Source organism: Colias philodice, chromosome 9, assembly GCF_061535455.1.
Source record: "Colias philodice isolate Cphi_HAF_F1 chromosome 9, ilColPhil1 Martin Lab GWU primary, whole genome shotgun sequence".
NCBI lineage: Eukaryota > Metazoa > Arthropoda > Insecta > Lepidoptera > Pieridae > Colias > Colias philodice.
The window spans coordinates 9,786,306-9,806,198 of NC_143094.1; the positions used below are offsets into that span (position 1 = coordinate 9,786,306).

Here is a 19,893-nt window from a genome sequence, read left to right on the forward strand (position 1 = left end):
GAATTGCATAGAAATTTGAGACAAAATGTAATGTCGTGCGTCTATTGCCTTATATTTTATATAAAATATTGATGATGAGATTTGTATCAAAATAGTGTATGAATTGTAAATATATTTTTTAGTTCTATATATTCTGAAAAAGTATGCATACCTATAGCCTTTTTATTGTTTTCCGAAGGCTCTACTACCTACTACCTTCTTTTGATAAAGGAATTTATTCTACACATTCTGAAACAGTTTTGAAACACAGTGTTTATTTTCCTGTTTTATGCCACACCTTGTGTGTACCATTTTTGTGCGTAAAATTTACTAAAAATACCAACCGAGGTGTTTCTTAAATCGATTAAGAAATACTGTTTATTAAAAAATCCCTAAAGCTTAATTATAATCGAGTAACCACTCGTGCTTTACGCTAGTTTTTATCAACGCAATTTGTCTGCTGCTGACTTATATTCTGAACCATTAAAGACACACTGGAAATTGTATCACGTTCATTAAAATATATGTAAGCATAGCGACATATTTTACCTTTTTTGTGATATATATCAAGAAATGTGTAATCATTATGCAGAAATATATTTGGTACATTTTTTATCTTGGGAGCAATGACACCGATAACCTCTGCGTAACTTACAAGTAAATGTTTTTAAAAATTTGTTTGAAAAACTTTATGTACATGTTAAAATGATAACAAAATAAGCTGAAGCGTCAACTGTTGGTATGCGAATTACGCCTGGTCCCACCCATGATCTTTCACAACAAAAATGATTGTGAATGTGATGTCAGCCTTTAAGACCATTTCTCATTTGATAAAGCTTGTACTAGTTTACCTACAGGAAAATTGGAAACATGATTGGATTTCTTTTTTTGCATATTATATGTAAAGTCAATTTGTACTTAAACAGGGGAATTGGCATTTACGATAACCAATTTTGTTGCATCTCAATAAAATTAACCAATTGCTTTCCCAGTTCCCACGAATGCGTAGAACAGTTGCTACGTGTGCTTCATACCCGATTCAATTAAGTCATGTATCAGATGCAGGTTGACTAAAGTCTAAACTTACGTATTGTCGTAACAAAACCTTGTACCAGTATTCTTTAGTCACAGTTACATCTTGTTAAAACTTTCGTCTAAATTCAGTAAAGCTTTACAAAAAATCCCTTCTGCATCTGAATGTTTTATGAGTTTTTTTTGCCGACATTGTTAGTGCTTCTAACAAAAACTTAACTTGTACTCTGATATTGTTATTATATTTCAAAGCAATATTTGATCCCAATTTATGGATCCTTGACCAGGAAGACTAAACATTTGACGTAGATCGACCTTGTATTTCATCGATTCATTACTAAATTCTAAAGAGAAATAACTACGTAAAAAAGTCAAGCAATAAACACTAAATTATTGTATAACAATTACCTCTAATTATCTTGGTGTCGATTGCAATGACCTTGCTGTTAGAAATTAATATTTATTTTATTATGCGGTCACGGTGCTGTGGAATATTTTTTATCTATGTACCTGAGCATTGTGAGAATTTTTAAGCCGGACCTTATAATGTTATAACCGCGTTATACCGAACATTGAGTTTTATAACGAATAGTGATAAGAATATATTTTTTCGAATTTGTCATATTTAACTATACAAAGGAGAGAAATAAACATATTATTAGGTACTTTAAAGTTAAAAGATCCAGCCAATTTAACCGACTCCATGACAGTAATAATCTTCTTAATTCTCCTGTATCTATAAGTATTTTCATTACAAAGCTTTGTGCGTGGAACGCTGGTGCCCATGTAGTGCTAGGTCATGTGAAACACCATTACAGGCAAATAATAGGTTTCGAAAATAACGTTCAATCATTTATTAAAATTGTAGCAACTTCAGCGTGTATTAAGAATACCTACTTTATATACAGATGTATTTACAAAATTTTTATTCAACATGTACATATAATGATTGACGGAAATCGTCGACGTTGAATATAGACAGAAGTTATTACAATTCATATATTTAATTTGTAGAACGTAACATGGCGGCTCACTTTAATCAAACAGTGATTGCACTAACTTGCTTTTTCTTTTCTTTACGCGGCAGAAACGTGGACAGTGCGCGAGTTGGAAAAAGGGAAGATAAATGCTCTAGAAATGTGGTGCTGGAGGAAGATGCTAGGGATATCGTGGACAGAGTTTCGCACCAACGAGTCCATACTCCAAGAGCTCGGCATCACACAGCGTTTATCGACCGTAGTACAATCGCGCATACTGCAATACTTTGGACACGTGTCTAGGCGAGATAACAACTCCATTGAGCGGCTAGTAGTTCAAGGAAAGGTAGAAGGAATCAGATCGCGCGGCAGGTCACCAATGCGCTGGACCGACCAAGTGAAATCTGCTGTAGGAATTCGCGTATCAGACTGCGCCAGACAGTCTAATAACAGAGAGATGGCGGGAGATCGTGCGGAAAGCTATGTCCGCCTCTACCACCGATGTGGACGTCTCAACGTGACCACGACCACTCTGCCAAGAGTGAATCGACAGAGAAGAAGATTGCACTAAAGACCGGATAATATACGTTGTGAGCTGTTATAAGCTTGTACGGGCCAATCATGGGCCAATAAAGAACTATATTGTGTGATGATAATTTACTTCTAAAACAAAGTACGTGCAAATAGGCACTACCTTTAGTTATGCCTAAAATATTGTCTTGCTCTCCTTATCTGAATTTTACTACTTAATATTGTTTTAGTTTAAAGTTATTAGGATTTTATATATTGTAAAAGATAACGACAAAAACACATAACAAATTATGGTAAATAATTATTGAAATATACGCTTGTTTAAGCTAAATAATACTAACTAGGTATAGAGTATTAGCATATTTTTATTAAAACTATCGAAATTTATTTAAAGACTACTTGTTCTTTCCTTATTTGTGGTCTAATTAAATTAGAATAAATTAAACGTATATGCAAGGACTTTCAACTTATTTAGTGTGCTTTTATAATAGAATGCCCTTAACGTGCCTTGCATATGTAAATTAATTAACAATATTTAATATTTTGTCATAATTAATTGACTGCATCGTGTGGGTAGTTTTGGTCAGGTTTTAACTTCCTAGTAATTTAAATTTTCAATTTGTAGACCCGTTAAGAAGGGATTAGGCTAATGTTATCATGGCCCCAAAACTTCACACAAATTAACATAGATTATTAATTACTTACATATACCTAGTTTACATATAGTTATACGAATACCTAGTATATTATTATATTATGAAATAGTGCAATACAAATTGTACATAATGATAAGGTTATATACCTATATTTTATATTTACCTATAAAAAACAAGCACTTTAAAGCTTCACCGCTTCAAGTATCTAAATAAATAAAAATTAGCGCAAAACTGCAAAATATATTGGTACAACTCGGAAAAATTATTTTTACAGGAAAACATATTTATGTACATAATTATAATATTTGTGCAATTTGAGAGTTATATAAAATGATGTCTCAACAATGGGAAATAGATTAAACCTTTTAAACCTAGCACAATACTAAAATGTATTAAGTATTTGCAATTGAAAATAAATCGATCTTACGTAACTGTTTAAGAAACGAGATAAAATACAGAAATTCAATAGCCCAAACATAAAGTGCACAAAAACAGTGTTTCTACGACGTGAATGAGAGCAAGCCACCTATTAAATTATTACCTACTATGTTGACTTTTTACAAGTTTTATCATTTTAGTGAAGGGGAAAACAATTTAGTGCAATTCAAATCAAATTATCTATATTTTAAATCGGTTTTTACGTGAAACAAAAAGCTAATAGCATTATTTGTCTATTGAATATTTATTCTAGATTTAGATATTTGTGGTGATTTGCTTGCGAAAGCTAACATAATATAAGCCACCTGTTAAATTGCGTAGTTTATCAGGAGGGAAATCTATTAAAAGAATCTGTTACCAAGAAGCCATTACTACTATTTTAATGTAACGAGATGATAAATAACTTTATTTGCGGAAACTAGTGAAAATCATCAATAATATACTTTTGAAATATTTTTCGAGTTTCTAAATTGTTATTCATTTCAAAGGTAAAATCTAAATTTATCACCCGTCATAAAAAATAACAAGCACATTATTTATTCGAGGAACATTGCTATAATATTTCAATAGGCGTCAGTAATTCAGGGATCACAAGATCCAAAATACCGAACGTGATTTGAATATTATCAGTCTTTCACACTTTGATCTATTTTAATTAATTTATATATTTTCATTTTATTACTTTCTATATTAATAGCAACATTTATTATTATTAAATCCAATTTTATCCAAAGTTAGGTTTCATTTTGCTTACTTGAGGAATAACAATATTTGTGCATAAGCACAAACATTTAAATATATAATTAATTTAATGTTACCTAGGTACTAACCAGTTAAAAACATCTCATCTTTTTTCAGGACCGAATTCTATCATTAAATTCAAAAATCATGTCATCGTCTCTGTAGCCGTGATCGTCTAGTGGTTAGGACCCTACGTTGTGGCCGTAGTAACCCAGGTTCGAATCCTGGTCACGGCAATGTGAAAACATTGTCACGGAGGGGCGTATATTTTTGTTCATTTTTTTTCTTTTAGTTACTGCTTTTTATGCATGTAAAAAAATTTATAAATAACCCAACCGATAATTAATAATTTTTTGAACATGTATTTTAAAATTTATATAATATGTCAAATTGTATTTTAAATTATTTATATTTTCATTAATTATAATATTGTTTAATTAATACTTAGAAAAAAATTGTAAGAATCTGTGATCGGAGTGTTGTTTTTTCTTGTTTGGTATCAGCGCCATCTATATAAAATTTCTGAAACTTAAACGCTATCAACAAATGGACCACAAAACCTCTATCTGTCGAATATTGTGCGAACTTTCAGTATAAACTTACTTCTGAAACAGTTCCCAGAAAATTTTAATGTCAATATTTCTAGAGAGGTTTTTAGAGACAAACTAACTTATAGCTCTGTCAAAAAAGTGCTTTTCATCATAAACCAGTTACCCTAACTGATATTTTTAATTTAATAAGTTGGTTGCTTTTCTTGCTCTACATACTATTCAAGTAGGAAAGAGATAACTAATAATACATAATAATTATTATAATATAGTACCTATAGTTACTACTATACCTGCATTTCATTTGTTATACCTACATTTTTTATAGGTCTGTAAGCCACATAAAACTAAATGAGACAAGAAAAAGAAACACAAGTACATACCTATCATATAATTAAAGACTATGGATTTTCCCTTGGATGGTTTCATAAAGCAAGCTTGCTAAATCACTTCCTTACTTTCAGCTTTGTACAGCAATCAGAATACGGCTAAAACAAAAGAGTTTCCTCACCGGGCAACAAAGAAAGTTGAACATAAAGCACAGGTTTGCTGAGCATTTAATGCCAGAGGAGGGCAATTAAGACTTATTTTTCGCCACTGAGAAACCCTTGAACTGCGCTTCATAACAATTTCCGTATTGTAGGAGTTTGAATGTGATTTGTGTAACTGTTTAAACGTGATACACGTTAGTACATTGTGTAGAGTTGTCATTTTTATAACAAAGATAATGTTTTTTGTTTGATGGTTCTAACTTCTAACATAAAATTATATATTTTTTTTATGTACATAATGGTCTTTAGTAGGTAATTTTAATACAATTCCAGGTCCAAAGAAATAAGATTAGAGAATAATATGTGTATGAAATAAACTGACGGTTTATTGTATTGTAATTTATTTATTGTACTTTGGAAAATTTATCCAAAGCTTTTAGAATTGTTAACGAGAAAATAATAAATTCAACTATACATATAGTTAATCTAGTTTCATTTATTAACGACATTCACATTTATACGGAAAATATTATTTTTAGTTGTAGTATTAATGAATAATCCATAAATTTAACAAGCAATGGATTTTGGATTCAGTTGGTGTTCAGGTGTAATTATCTCAATGTAGGCGTATCAAACACTATTAATACCTATTATTAGGTACATATCTACTCAAGGTAGAGTTAGCGAACAAACTAAAGTTTCATTTAGTTTATTAATTCTTATTCTATCTTCCTGACACTCTTATTCCTACTCTACTTGCTTCTTTCCCTTAAGGGAATCATATGGGAAAGAAGCAAGTCATATGTCATTATAGGGATTGAATCATTTACCTTTGACACAATTATATTTTATCCTCAATGACTTATTGCAAAAGTCTACATATTACTGTGCATTTAGACTAAACGAACATAGAGCTAGAGCTAGAGCAAGAGTATTATAGTAAGTATAAGTATAGAAAACTCGTATTCAGTGTTGTTCAGTATTAGAACATTGCACAGAATCTTTTCGAACGCAATAAGAACAACAAAAGAATGCTCTACGCCTGACACTAAAATAATTGTGGGGTAGAATAAGCATTCGCTCGTTTGATCTAAATGCACCGGTATATGTATATTTCCCAAAACAGTTCAAACAGGTATATGTTCGATATATTTTGTAAGATAATAATTCCGAAATTGGAAATTATTTGCATGATCCCACTCTCGATTTTATATGCATAATGCAAATCTACATTGGATTAAACATGCGCTGCGCCTTTCCAATTAAAAATTGTACTTTAATGAGCTCAATTTCCGAACATCACGTAGCTGCAACATAATCCCGGGAAAACCAACAATTTTATTACAAAAAGTATTTCCGTAAAATTCTAAACAAAAGTTAGGTAACTATTTTGAATTCTGTTATAGGATGAATTATTACAGCGGATATCGTATGAAAGACTTAAATCTAATTTATTTACTTCAAATGAACAAGTAAAACTTACTTGACAAAAAATAAATAAATTAATGAACAACAAATTGTAACGACAGTTTTCAATGGAATATAATTTCAATATTTTAACAATTTTCATAAAACAGCAAATAGGTACATAAGTATGCCTCTATCTATATAATAAAAATGAATCGCTAAATGTGTTGTACGTTAATTTTTTTTTAATAATATTCCTTGAAGTATGAGGATGATTCCTTTGGAGAGAAAACGTAAACATGTACCGAAGCATGTAGGCGAAGCAGGGGTGGACCGCTAGTTTCAAATAAATACCTAATCGCAACACTGAATGAAAGTAGATGGAGATCTCATTTATTATTAGTGTGCTAAATAGTTAAATCGTTCGTTTATTTATCGTCTTCGTTTCGTTTGACTGTCTGATTAAAACTTCATGCACAACTTCTTGAGAATAAAGCAATATCCTGATACAAAATAATAATGAATTGAGTACAAACTCTATATTAAACCCGAACATTATTTAGACTATAAAACTTTGCACGACGTCAAGTAAAACCTAGATTGCCAAATGCGATGTCCTACGAGTTAAAGAGGTACCTGAAAAAGGTATATATCCAGCTTAAAAAGTAAAGTGTTAAAGTAAATACAAAAATACAAAAAAAAAATACAAAAATCTTTATTGTTACTTAAACATTTTGTAGATAATAAAATGCACTAATCTCCACACTAGGATTCCCTGTGTTGTAAATATAAAATAACTGTAGTAAATATAACTGTTCTCATGCTCTGAAGTTGATATGATATTTTATTCTCTTGACAATTGTAAGATACATAAGAAGGACCTTAAAGGTATAATAATATGACTTCAAGCCCCAGTCAATGATTCCTAAAAATAAACCAATACTAGAACTACTATGTGCCAATAATCTATTGAACGTTACGTGGAAATCGTGCAATTAAAATGTCAACACTCAATTTGTATTTAATGATCTTAGCGCAGTGTTGGATTGATTGAGTTATAAGGTGTAAATGTTATTAATTGCACTGATTGCCATTGCAAATTAGACCATTGGGGACACGCGTGAGTTCGTTTGAGGTATATTGTCTAGTTATAGGGGTAAATTACTTTTTAAAGTGCCATCCTATTGTCAATATTACCATAATGAAGAAGGAAACTTCATTATTTATGCATTGTAAAAATATTGTAGCTCTTATTTTCTTTAACCGCGTTTGTTTTCCTATATCTTACAATATAAGTTCATTTAAATATTTTTAAGCGAAGCTTTTAATTAACTCTTTTATTGATAGCCAAAAAGAAAAACGATGGAATATATCAACATTTATATACTGTTCTCATCCATACTAATATTATAAATGCGAAAGTAACTCCGTCTGTCTGTCTGTCTGTTACTCAATCACGCCTTAACTACTGAACCAATTTGCATGAAATTTGGTATAGAGATATTTTGATACCCGAGAAAGGACATAGGCTACTTTTTATTCCGGGAAAATGATGCAATCCCGGAAATCCCACGGGAACGGGAACTATGTGGGTTTTTCTTTGACTGCGCGGGCGAAGCCGCGGGTTGAAGCCTAGTAAACTATAAACATGTCCTGTTGAAAGACTTTCCGTATGATTAAAGGGAAGTAACATAATAATTTTAATCTTTTCTCACCTGCGGCTTTCTAAACACCGACTGTTAGTATTCAATGGGCTTTAAATTCAAGTACCTAATGTGTCTACACACTATTATATAAGAACACCTATACAAATCTCTAAGAACACTATTTATTTTCTTCCAATTTATAAAGCCACATTCACACGTTCGTGGAATTGATAGGTTTCGTGGGCTTAACGCTCTGATTCGATTTCCGCCCGCGGGATTGGCTTGGCGAGAGGAAAATTAAAACGCTAAGCGAGTTACCTGCCCCTATTCTAAGAAACGAGACGTTCCTTCAATAAGTTGCTTTGCATTTGATTGAGTGCTAATCTCGTTTGTCATTCTATTGTTTAATTAAATAATTATTAAGACAATAAAGTAAGATTATTTTAAATTAAGATAAATAATTATTGCCCCTAAAGTTAGATCGTAATAATAAAGATAAACGACACTATGTACAATTTTATGCCTTTAAAAAGAATAATAGAAGTGTCCTTAAAATGTAGAGGGTGTTAAAAAACATATCTTTGCATTTGCCGTCCTCGGTAACATCTCTTAAAATAACTTAGCTTATATGAGCTCAGAAACCACGGATAAAAATGCATTGTCACATTTTCAACATAAAAAGTGAGGATGAATATTATATTTGAGACTACCAATTTGCCATGTTCCGGGTGAGACGAGAATATCGCAATCAGGAGAAAATTCTGAACTAGCGTTGCTTTTTATTTGAAAGATGGAGGAATTGGCAGAGCGAACTTGTATTCATGCAATCTAAATTAGGTATGTAGGATACTCAATTTATTTCTCAAGTCTTGCATAAAAAACATAACAAATGACAAATAGTAATTATAATTAATATATCTATTAACTAGTATTCAGTTTTTAGTTTAAACAATATAAGTTCGCACGGATAACTCCGTCTAATTCGTTTATTATTATTTCATTACCACTACAAACATTAGGTGTGCATTAGATATGCATAAATTGAATTTCTAAAAGCAAATGAAAACATCATATAACATAATGCAATGTTATATAAACCACTCTTTGTTTATAATCATTTATCTTCCCATTTAATATCAACTAAGAAACAATAAATTTTACTGTGTCCATTTGCTTATACAATGTGCAGTCGCTGTCAGCATATATCTCGGATTATATATTCATACAAATATCAGCCGTGTTGTTCAGTGAGAGAGGTGATTTTCGTTTGAATCAGTTATACAATTTTGAGCTCTCGTATCTGCAGATGCACTATATAATATTTGGCATGGGTTAACAAACGATCAGCTGCCGGTAGAGTAACCACAATAGCGATATTCATGGTTATTTATAGAGTATTTAAAACTTTTGGCACAAAATTGATTAGTTTATCATGTTTTTATTGTTTTTAAATCATTTGAACTTTCAAAGTCTACCATGGTTTTGTTGGCTTTCTAATTGTTCTATTGTCACCAAATTTTGTGATAAAATATTTATTCATAATCTTATCGATATAACTTGTAATAAAAACGTTTCTAATAAGAGGTTCATCAACATCCCGTGTTTTGACTAATGATTAATATTTCATAATTGCTTCTCATTTCATTAATATAATAATTAAATATTTAATAACCAATTAACAACATTTCATACTTTCAGATCAAATTCGGAAGCTATCGTCACCGTACTACCGACCACCGTACGATGAGAGGGAATATTTATAGACCATTTGCAAAAGCTATTTAACAGAAATACGGGAAAAGCGAAGATACATTGCTTAAATAACATACAAAACATTTGTTGTGCATCCATATCACGTCGGATGCTGTACTCTGGGGCAAACGATTGCAAACATAGTATGTTTAATTCACAATTTAAGACATTATACACATAAAACAACATAACTTTGTATCGGTAATATTTTAAAGGTTATTTGTTTATCCTTTTATGCAAATTAATGGAATGAATTGTAAACATTTAACTTTAATCGTGTGACGAATGTAAACAAATCGTAAGCTTGATTTATGGTTATAGTAATATAGTTGATGTCTAATACCTACCTACCTAAGTATTACTAGTTATAGTATTATATTAACTGTGGTATATACAAGTAAAGTAAATAACAGACATAATTTATATTGAACAGAATTGAGTAGGTATATGCTACAAAAAGCTAATATTTTTGTAAATTAAAACAGTTTAACAATAATTATATTATATGGTGGTGCCCTTAATTAAGCTTCATATTTAAAGCTTTATATAGCGAAAAAATCTTAATAAACTTTTTTGTTTCTTATTGCAACTCGTTAAGTACATTGCTTCGTCTAATTTTAGCATGAACTAAAAATAATTTCATTGAAAATATATGCAAAGGAAAGCTTTAATATTGAAAGAAACACTTGAAGTGTTCGTACTCAATAGCCGCGCTTTGTAATCAGATCCTTGCAGCTGAAGTTGTGCTCGGTTTCATTGAACATTTCTTGTTTCTTTCGAAAATGTTATATTATATTTATTTATAGCATGAAATTCTTTACTATTTAAATTAAGTTTTCAATGAATAGTTAAAGAGTAGCGTTTAGAGTACTTATAATATAAAACGTTCATTAAGAAATAACGTTTGGAGCATGTTTTTGTAAAACTTTTTTAAATATATCTAGTTTCGCATATTGAGAAAACACATATGTACAAGTACTAACGAGTTAAAAATTGATAAGTTCGTTGGCTATATAAACTAAATTTAATTTAATTAATTGACATAAACTTTCATGAAAATTTAAAAAAAAATTGGAGAATGGCAGATGCTTCTTCTCATCATTTAGCAAGATAAGCATAGCTATACTTATATTATAAGGCTGAAGAGTTTGTTTGAACGTGCTACTCTCAGGAACTACTGGTTAACAACGAAATAATTTTTCAAATCGGAAAAATTCTTTAATTGTTAGATAGCCCATTTATTGAGGAAGGCAGGCTACATATTAATATCATCACGCTAAGACCAACAGGAGTGGAGCAATATGCGGGTAAAACTACGGGGCAAAGCTAGTTTGAAAATATATCAGCAATATAAATAATAGACCAAATATGTAGACAAAGATATTTATTTATCTCAAAAATGAGGTATGCAATCATATAGGTAACATTAATAGCGATTATTACCTATTATTATTAATTATTAAGGGTAGTAAGCTTATCTCTCGTCATCACCACCAGTCATTACTTCCATGAATTCTGAAAGAAAAAATGATAATTATTAAATAAATAAAATTAATAATAAATAGTTAGGCACCACTGTTGGCACCACTCTCATAGTTAGGCACATAGGATTTCCACATTTTATCTTTACGTTTAGCTTTTCCTATTTAGCTTTTAACCATAAGGCCTTAAAATTTATGCATATACATAACCTTTAGAAAAATAAGAAAAATTTGTCTTCAGGGGAAACAATGATGAACCAGTTCGCTCCACTGAAATGTATCGATTACGAATGCCTCAACATCTTACTCGTTTCTACGATACTTAATTCACTGTTCAGGCTATTAAATTGTGGAACGCTTTACCTGAGCCAATAAAGAAGGCACAGTCATTGAATAAGTTTAAAATAATGGTAAGCGATAACTATCACTCTTCTTGTCGTACTTAATAACCTATATATTGTATTATATCCTTGTCGCTTTATATATTTATTATCATGTTTTTATGGCTTTAATTATTCTTTCCTATACTTTTGTGAATATATATATTATATTTATACATATCTTTATATTATATTCTTACATATTATATTTATGCTCTGCCCCATCCCTCTCCTCTAACTAATTTCCTTCCGTACTCCGGTTGTCTGGAAGAAATCGCTATTTAGCGATAAGACCGCCATTTGTTTTAATTTATAATTAGATTAAGTTCATATTTTAGTTTAAATCTAAGAGCAATAAAGGATAAATAAATAAATAAATAAATAAACCTTTAAATTTATGCATACTTATTTATAATCCAAGAACAAAAAAAACACTGTATATTATTCTAAAGAGCGGTTTTAAGTAAACCAAACGGAAAACGCGAGTCCCTTTACGCGACCGATGATATATTGTGTTGAAAATATAAAATTCTATCTTTATAATGTAGATACCTAGATTTTTTTTTTATACCACGAGTCTATTTTACTATAAAATGAATAAATACTATTTCATAGTACGTTGCAGAGGGCAAGATAAAGCTGGTTTGCCGAAAATTAAATTTTTAATAGCTCGTACCGAAGCTTGCTAGCGTTGTGAATTCATAATGTTATTGTTAAAAATTCGTGTTGTTCTAAGGTAAGCATTGTGGTTAAAAATAATTAATAAAGCAGGACATTATGGGCTGTTGATCTGAATTTTTGCTGCTATTATTCTTATTTTCATCTTCTAAATAATATATTTATCTGTATCTTTCTGGAAATAAATGAGACGTTAGGATGTTGGTGGTACATGTTTTAAAAAGTAAAGTTAATTGTCACAATCAACTTTATGTTTTAATATTTCTGTAAACAGTTGCAAAATATTCAATAATAACAATTTAGTCAATTTCTTTACTATTTTGTACTCAAAAATAGTAATTTGACATGCTCTATATGAATATAAAAAATAGAGAAAAATCTTACCATCGAAATCAACTGTTCCAGAGCCGTCGGAGTCAATTTCCTCAATCATCATGTCCAACTCTTCCGCACTGATTTTATCATCGAGTTCCCGTAAAATCTCTCGCAGCACTTGGGTGGTGATGTAGCCGTTCCCTTCAGAGAATTTTACAAATTTTTGATATGTGACGAAAATTGGTAATTTCAAAAATATGGATACTAATTAGGCGAAGTTTACTTTCCACGTATGTTCATAGGAACACACATAGGTAGGTACCTATGTGTGTTCCTATGAACATACGTTTCGCCTTACATAACATAAAAATCTGTTTTACCTACTTCTAAATATTGTTTCAGTAAATAATTCAATCGGTAACTACACCAAAATTTTCGCTATTTTAATGATCTTTCTTAGATTCTTCACTGCCTCAATTAGCGGAATCATTATAAAAATATAAAGAAAATTTACGGAAATTTTTTATTGAGAAAGCAATAGAGCGTCTTCATAAATTTTCACTTCGTGTCGGGTCAGTGAATTATTTATTATATCATGTCAGTAGCATTAAAAATAGATACCTTTTAGGATAAATAATGTCACAATTTCACTGAAGAATATGAATTTAACTTATAATTACAATTCGCATTGAAACGAGGAATCAATACCCGTATTTGCCTCCCACTCTCGACCTTTGATTATTTACTATGGTCTCAAATGTAACTTGATTCTGAACACAATACACAATCAACCAGGTCAAGTGGTTAATTAGAATGCTTTAACCATTATTGTATAATTAAACTTGATAAAATCTACAAGATTATTTGAAGTTTTATAGAATATAAAGCATTTTTTCAATATCAAGTAGGTAGTTGCTTTAAAACCGACTCGAGTCGAATAGGAGGTTCTCTATTCGACTGTATTTTCTGTTTTTAAAGAAGTTCTGAGGTACCTATTCACTCGATGAACAGATTTTAATGATTTTTTTTAATCCTTTCGTCCCTCCAGGATCTAGTTTTAATTATTTGAAGGAGGTTAAGATTTAAGTAAAAAATAATTATTTGGATTCGTTAAAGATGTAATTGACCAAAATGTTATAATACCTTCTTTGTCATATAACCGGAATGCTTCTTTCAGTTCCTGCTGCATGGCCTCAGCATCTTCCTCTACCATGAACCTGGAGGCCAGCGTCACGAACTCTTCAAATTCTAACTCACCAGATCCTATTAAAAAAAACACATTCACCATATAAAATATATATAAAAAAACAATTAAAAATTTATAGTAAGGCTAAAAAGATTCATTGTTTTATCGTATTTTGTATAGAGGAAGGCTAACCTTGATGAAACATTGACTTTGAAAGTATTTCTAGGCATATCAGTCACTAATACCGTAGTGCTATCTAATCATATAATTGTTCATTTTTGTACCTAAAGTATTATGTAATGTTACATAATAGAGTGGTATGATCTACATAGATACCGAGCTTTTTGGTTATCTTGACTTCTTATTTTATCAAACCTAAAAGTTATTATTTATGATCATTTAATATAAAAGAATAAAGCATTCAGCACTACGTTTTGGCACGAGAAATAATTGGCAAAGGGTGAATATCTGTCAACACTGACTCCTTTACGATCTCTAGTAGATATTATAAGTATAGCATTCTAATGTATTGATATTATACAATATATCAAGGTAAACGTGAATGTTGGGAAGCATTATTAATAAACTATAAACAATCTGCCAGACGATTGTTGCTATACCAATAAAAATATAATTGAATATGATTATGTAGGTATTGATTTGATATAATAGAAAAGCTATAGAATAGTTAATATCTAAATTTACTGATGTTGAGCTACAATAAAAATATGAAAGCATTCGCAAACTATATAATTCATAAGATTAATTAAAGTTGTAAAATGTAAGAAATTTTGAAAATTTATAACCGAAAGTTGAGGATAAGTTTGGAAAAATAATTTGAATATAAATTATTCAACTGTCACAAGCAAACATTTATATTTATTTTAGGGCCGATTTTTCAATGCTTGGATAAAACTTATTCGTCGAATAATTTATAAAACTACCATTTTAAAAACGTATTCTAATTGCCTGTATTTGACAGTTTTCGTGACATTTTAATATTATCGTGTAATACTTTATTGGACGGATAAGTTTTATCCGAGCATTGAAAAATCGGCCCTTAATCATTCTTTGCAAAAAGATGTTTAAACAATGAATTTATATAAAAGCTCCTAAGGGCCGATTTTTCTATGCTTGGATAAAACTTATCCGTCCAATAAAGTATTACACGATAATATTAAAATGTCACGTAAACTGTCAAATACGGGCAATTAGAATACGTTTATAAAATGATAGTTTTATACATTATTCGACGAATAAGTTTTATCCAAGCATTGAAAAATCGGCCCTAAGATAGAGTAAGCGGTCTATCAAATATCTCTGACTCTTGGAGTTGATTTTTTTTTTTGAAACCACAAAAACAAATAAAAGTAGAAATAATCAAATAATTTACCATCAACATCGACTTCATCGATGATCTCCTTCAGCATATCATCTGTGATAGTGTGGCCCAACATGCCGAGGATCGTACCGACCATCACCGTGCCTATGCATCCTTTCTTTTCGTGGTCGAAAGCTTCGAAGGCCTTCTTGAGAACTATAAAGAAAAATGCTCTATATAGAAGCTAGCTGTATAATATTTAATAATAAATAATCACTATCAAAACTATCTTGCATTAGGTAGGGTTTTAATAAAATAATTATCATTAAATAAAATAATTAGTATAATTCAAAATTAAAAAAAAGACACGAAAAATAATTTAATAAATAATTGAAAATTTAAACCCGCCCGAACAATTGAATAGCAAGTGTTGAAACCACAAAAGTTTAATTAGCGTACGAAGGAATATCACTGAAATTAATTAAAACTTATACATACTGTTAATTTGTTCTTTGTCGAGTTCCTCCTGTAAATAAGCAAATGAATATTTAATGGCACAATCACTTCATTTATAAATTAATTAAAATTCGGCACAACACTACTTCTACCACTCACCATGGTTGGGCGGCGTGTGAGTGAAGACTAAAAGAACTGCACTAAAACGTAAACTATCGCGAACAACAGAATGAGGAACACTAGTCCCTGTATTTGGATGAAGTTCGCTAATGCTATAATACGCGATACGATCCCCAGAGTGTAGCGGGCGGACTCCGGTTCATATCCCGACTCAAACCGTGAGTACTTTCCTTTTGGCTACTCTATCGCTTTTAACCCTTATCGTTAAGGCCACTATACACTGTCAAACGACTGATCCCGTGTCCGCACATTCAAGCCAAATACGACGCGATAAAATTAATACGATCCAATTAAAATTTATGTGACAAAAATTTATTAATGCTCCATCGAGTCGATTTGGATATTTGCCATATTTTTGTTCAAATAACTATCGATGCAAAGACAAGGGCACGTGTAAAGTTGCTTCTAAGTTAATTTGCACAGTTTTTCAAAGCAAAACTTTGTCTTATCAGAAAGATTTACGATAGTTGAGGGAGGTTCTACGCCGCGTTATCTCGGTTAATACTTAGTTTATTTAAGCGAGAAGTGAGCAATAGTTATCTTTTCATGGACAGATAACGTAATTATATAAAACATTTAAATTATTTTCTTTATGATCCCGAAAATCTAAATATCTGAAATTATGTTTACTAAACTCTGTTTATATAACTATTTTTATGTTTTCCTATCTAAACAACTATTTCATCCTGTAGCATAGCATGTTGTTATGGCATTATACCTACTGTCTTACTTTACTTATAAAGAAAGTCCAAACATAGGGCCGATTTTTCAATGCTTGGATAAAACTTGCCCGTATTTGACAATTTACTTACATGACATTTTAATATTATCGTGTAATACTTTATTGGACGGATAAGTTTTATCCAAGCATTGAAAAATCGGCCCGACAAACATAATATAATACATAGATATTAACACACTGACTATATAGAAGCCTATATTTCGGGCTATAATCTAATTAACTAACTGCATGGCGAATTTTAGGCTCATCTTTTAGCGGTTTTCATGCGATAGAGTTATTTGTTCGTAAATAGAGTATGAGAGAGTTTCGTGTTATAACATAATATTATCTATGAATAATAACCAAGGACATACTTTTATAATAGTTATTTATATCTTATCAAACAGAAGCGCATAGCGTGGGAGGTATCGTAAATAATGATTATTATTCGACTATAATTTTGGATAACCTTCCAGCTAATGCGCACAAGTGCATCCACAGTATAAATAATGCTTTTCTAAATTTAGGTAGTCCAGAAATGGAATTGATACAAGATACAGAACTCAAAGGGCAAATTGACTAGTATTGCTAAACTAAAAATTCCTAAAATACACTATAAAGTACTAAATGGCAAAAAACAAATTTCCATTTTATAAAAATAATCAGATAAAGCTAACAAAGTCGGAGGAGCTTTATTATAAAATTATTATATTATAAAATTTATTATAAAATTCTTTTTTATAAGCTGTAGGTATTTGTCATAATAGGTAACGTAACCAAAGCTGCTTAATTAAAAATTAATTTTAATAAAAAAAAAACAATTTTTTAGATCTAAATAAGATTTGTATTTTTCATGTACATCAAATTATTAAATAATATTCTAACAATGAGAAGTAGACAGAAACATGCCAAAAAATAAATGAAAATCCGTTACCGTATCGACTAATTAATTACAATAATTATAGAAGAATAATTAAGTATAAACATTATTTATGAGTAACGTCAGTGCATGATTATTGAAGTTATAAAATAGAATTAACCCATACTAATAATAGAACTAGATGTTTTAATTGAAAATTGCATTATAATAGTTATGTTTCAAGCATAATTGCAATATTGGCCGCAGTGCAAATATTTCTTAAATAATATGGATCATGCAATAAATGAATTGGTATTTGAAAATTGTGATTTATAGTATCCTCTATAATAATAGATTATGCTACGAATTTATAGAATTACTGTACTGAAATAAACATTCATTGATATACTATAATTAAATTGTATTAAGTTACATTTTTTTGTGTTCATGATAACTTTTTAACAGAATTTTTATTTTCATACGAAGGAAATCAGTATTTTGCTTGACAAATTTAATTCCTTCAGTTAGTGAGTCTTCCGTGTTCTTATTCAATTCGATATCCGATCCGACAGTCGATGTATTTTTTGAATTTCTATAAAACCTATCACTCCTACCGTCCAATAGAATAAAATCTCATCCAAAACCAAAGGCGACCACTATTTATACCAACTTTTGCTAAAATATACATCACTACATAAGCTTCAATCCAAAAAATCCGAACCCAAAGTGTAAATAAATTAATTGTGATTTTAGTATTTCCCAGGGAAATACTAAAATCACTTGTAATTTAATAGGTTTGTAGCAGAATCGTTTTGTAGCAGGCATGCAGCTAGGAATTTTCATGCATAGCTCCGAAAGCCAGCTAATATTTATTTTGTGGTCTAGCGATTACATTAACCACGGGCTACCAATAGCACAAACGTACCATTAATATCCTCGATTCTACATCAAAACAAATGGTAAATGCAAATGCAGTTTGTTATACGATTTTTAATAACATAAACCCCTTAATATACGACTCAATTAGCAATCAGATGTTCACATGGAAGCACAAACCGCTGCATATTTGAATACAGCTTGATTTTCGAAATAAAACATAAATACTCAATACTAATACCATATATCATTATTCAAATTTCATAATAAACAAAAGTAGTTGAAAAAGAACAGTAGGTGAGAGTATTTTCAGAATAAAAGTTATAAAGTTATTTTCATATCAGTTTTATCTATATCCTTTCGCGCAAACAATAGTAATATTTACGTGCCAGAAGGGTTTCAAACTACAGCGCGTTTGATATCCGAGAGTTTGAAATGGAAAAATTGAGTTGAGTGGAATTCTGCAGTTATTCATAGCTTCAATCGCAACTCACATTTTATACATGAGTAAAGACACAAATTGCTACGTTATTCCTATGTTCTGAAATCGCATTCATTTCAATGTTTATTTAAATGCGTTGGACTACATTTTAAGAAAATTGTGAAACAAAAAACATGTTGTGTGTGGTTAAAATGATTAGATCAACTTGCAGAAATATAAAAATATACTTATTTCCATGGACGTATAAAAAAAGACGGACGCCGTATTACGAACAAACAACGTGAAGCCACCATAGTAAGCTAGCGATCGTGTAAAGACAATAAACACGCACACACTCTCACCATAGTAAGCTAGTCGGCCGCCATTACGTCGTGAACTACCAACTGATTAACTGCGTCACTGTTTCACAAAAAATATTTAAAATGCCGTCTTGCATGGTTAAATGGTGTCGCAACAGTACAATTTTAAATAACAAAACACGAGGGATTACATTCCACAGGGAAGCAAGTTATTTCTTTTATGTTTTAATGACAAAATTATTACGGCAAAATTTATAGAAAAAAATACAGCCGCCATTGTCAACAGGACAGCTGTTGCCATGGCAACATGGCACACACACATGGATGTTTCGCCGCCATTACTAGGCTTCACTCAATGTTTAGGCGATATACCGTCCGTCTTTTTTTATACGTCCATGCTTATTTCAATCAAGCACAAGCAACTAACAGAAATTAAAAAAAAAAAAGTTACGATTCGATAAACTGGCCCCTAAAATTCGTGCTACAACGTAGCACCCCTTT

The 19,893-nt window shown here is 30.6% G+C and overlaps 2 protein-coding genes and 1 non-coding gene across 3 annotated transcripts; 2 read left to right on the forward strand and 1 right to left on the reverse strand.

Moving 5' to 3' along the window:
- The first annotated feature begins 2,148 nt into the window (after window positions 1–2,148).
- Window positions 2,149–2,559, forward strand: LOC149486060 (uncharacterized). Its single transcript, XM_089698683.1, has one exon. It carries the CDS (start codon window positions 2,149–2,151, stop codon window positions 2,557–2,559), a length of 411 nt encoding a protein of 136 aa, XP_089554809.1.
- Window positions 2,560–4,518: 1,959 nt separating this feature from the next.
- TRNAH-GUG (transfer RNA histidin (anticodon GUG)) lies at window positions 4,519–4,590 on the forward strand. Its single transcript has one exon. It is a non-coding gene; the product is annotated as a tRNA-His (tRNA).
- Window positions 4,591–11,567: 6,977 nt separating this feature from the next.
- TpnC41C (Troponin C at 41C) lies at window positions 11,568–16,358 on the reverse strand. The gene is made up of 6 exons (XM_089698744.1): window positions 16,175–16,358; window positions 16,058–16,085; window positions 15,632–15,775; window positions 14,196–14,315; window positions 13,122–13,253; window positions 11,568–11,713 (listed from the first exon to the last, which is right to left on the reverse strand). The coding sequence occupies exons 1-6, from the start codon at window positions 16,175–16,177 to the stop codon at window positions 11,673–11,675; spliced, it is 468 nt and encodes a 155-aa protein (XP_089554870.1). The 5' UTR covers window positions 16,178–16,358; the 3' UTR covers window positions 11,568–11,672.
- Between the last annotated feature and the right edge of the window lie 3,535 nt (window positions 16,359–19,893).

Excerpts from the sequence above, each read along its gene's own strand:
- LOC149486060 (XM_089698683.1), top strand. The coding sequence starts at position 2,149 with ATGTGGTGCTGGAGGAAGATGCTAGGGATATCGTGGACAGAGTTTCGC.
- TpnC41C (XM_089698744.1), bottom strand. Across the intron at positions 15,776-16,057 it reads CGACAAAGAACAAATTAACA|TTCTCAAGAAGGCCTTCGAA; the intron begins GTATGTATAAGT and ends TTTTCTTTATAG. Across the intron at positions 13,254-14,195 it reads CCGGTTATATGACAAAGAAG|GGAACGGCTACATCACCACC; the intron begins GTATTATAACAT and ends AATTCTCTGAAG.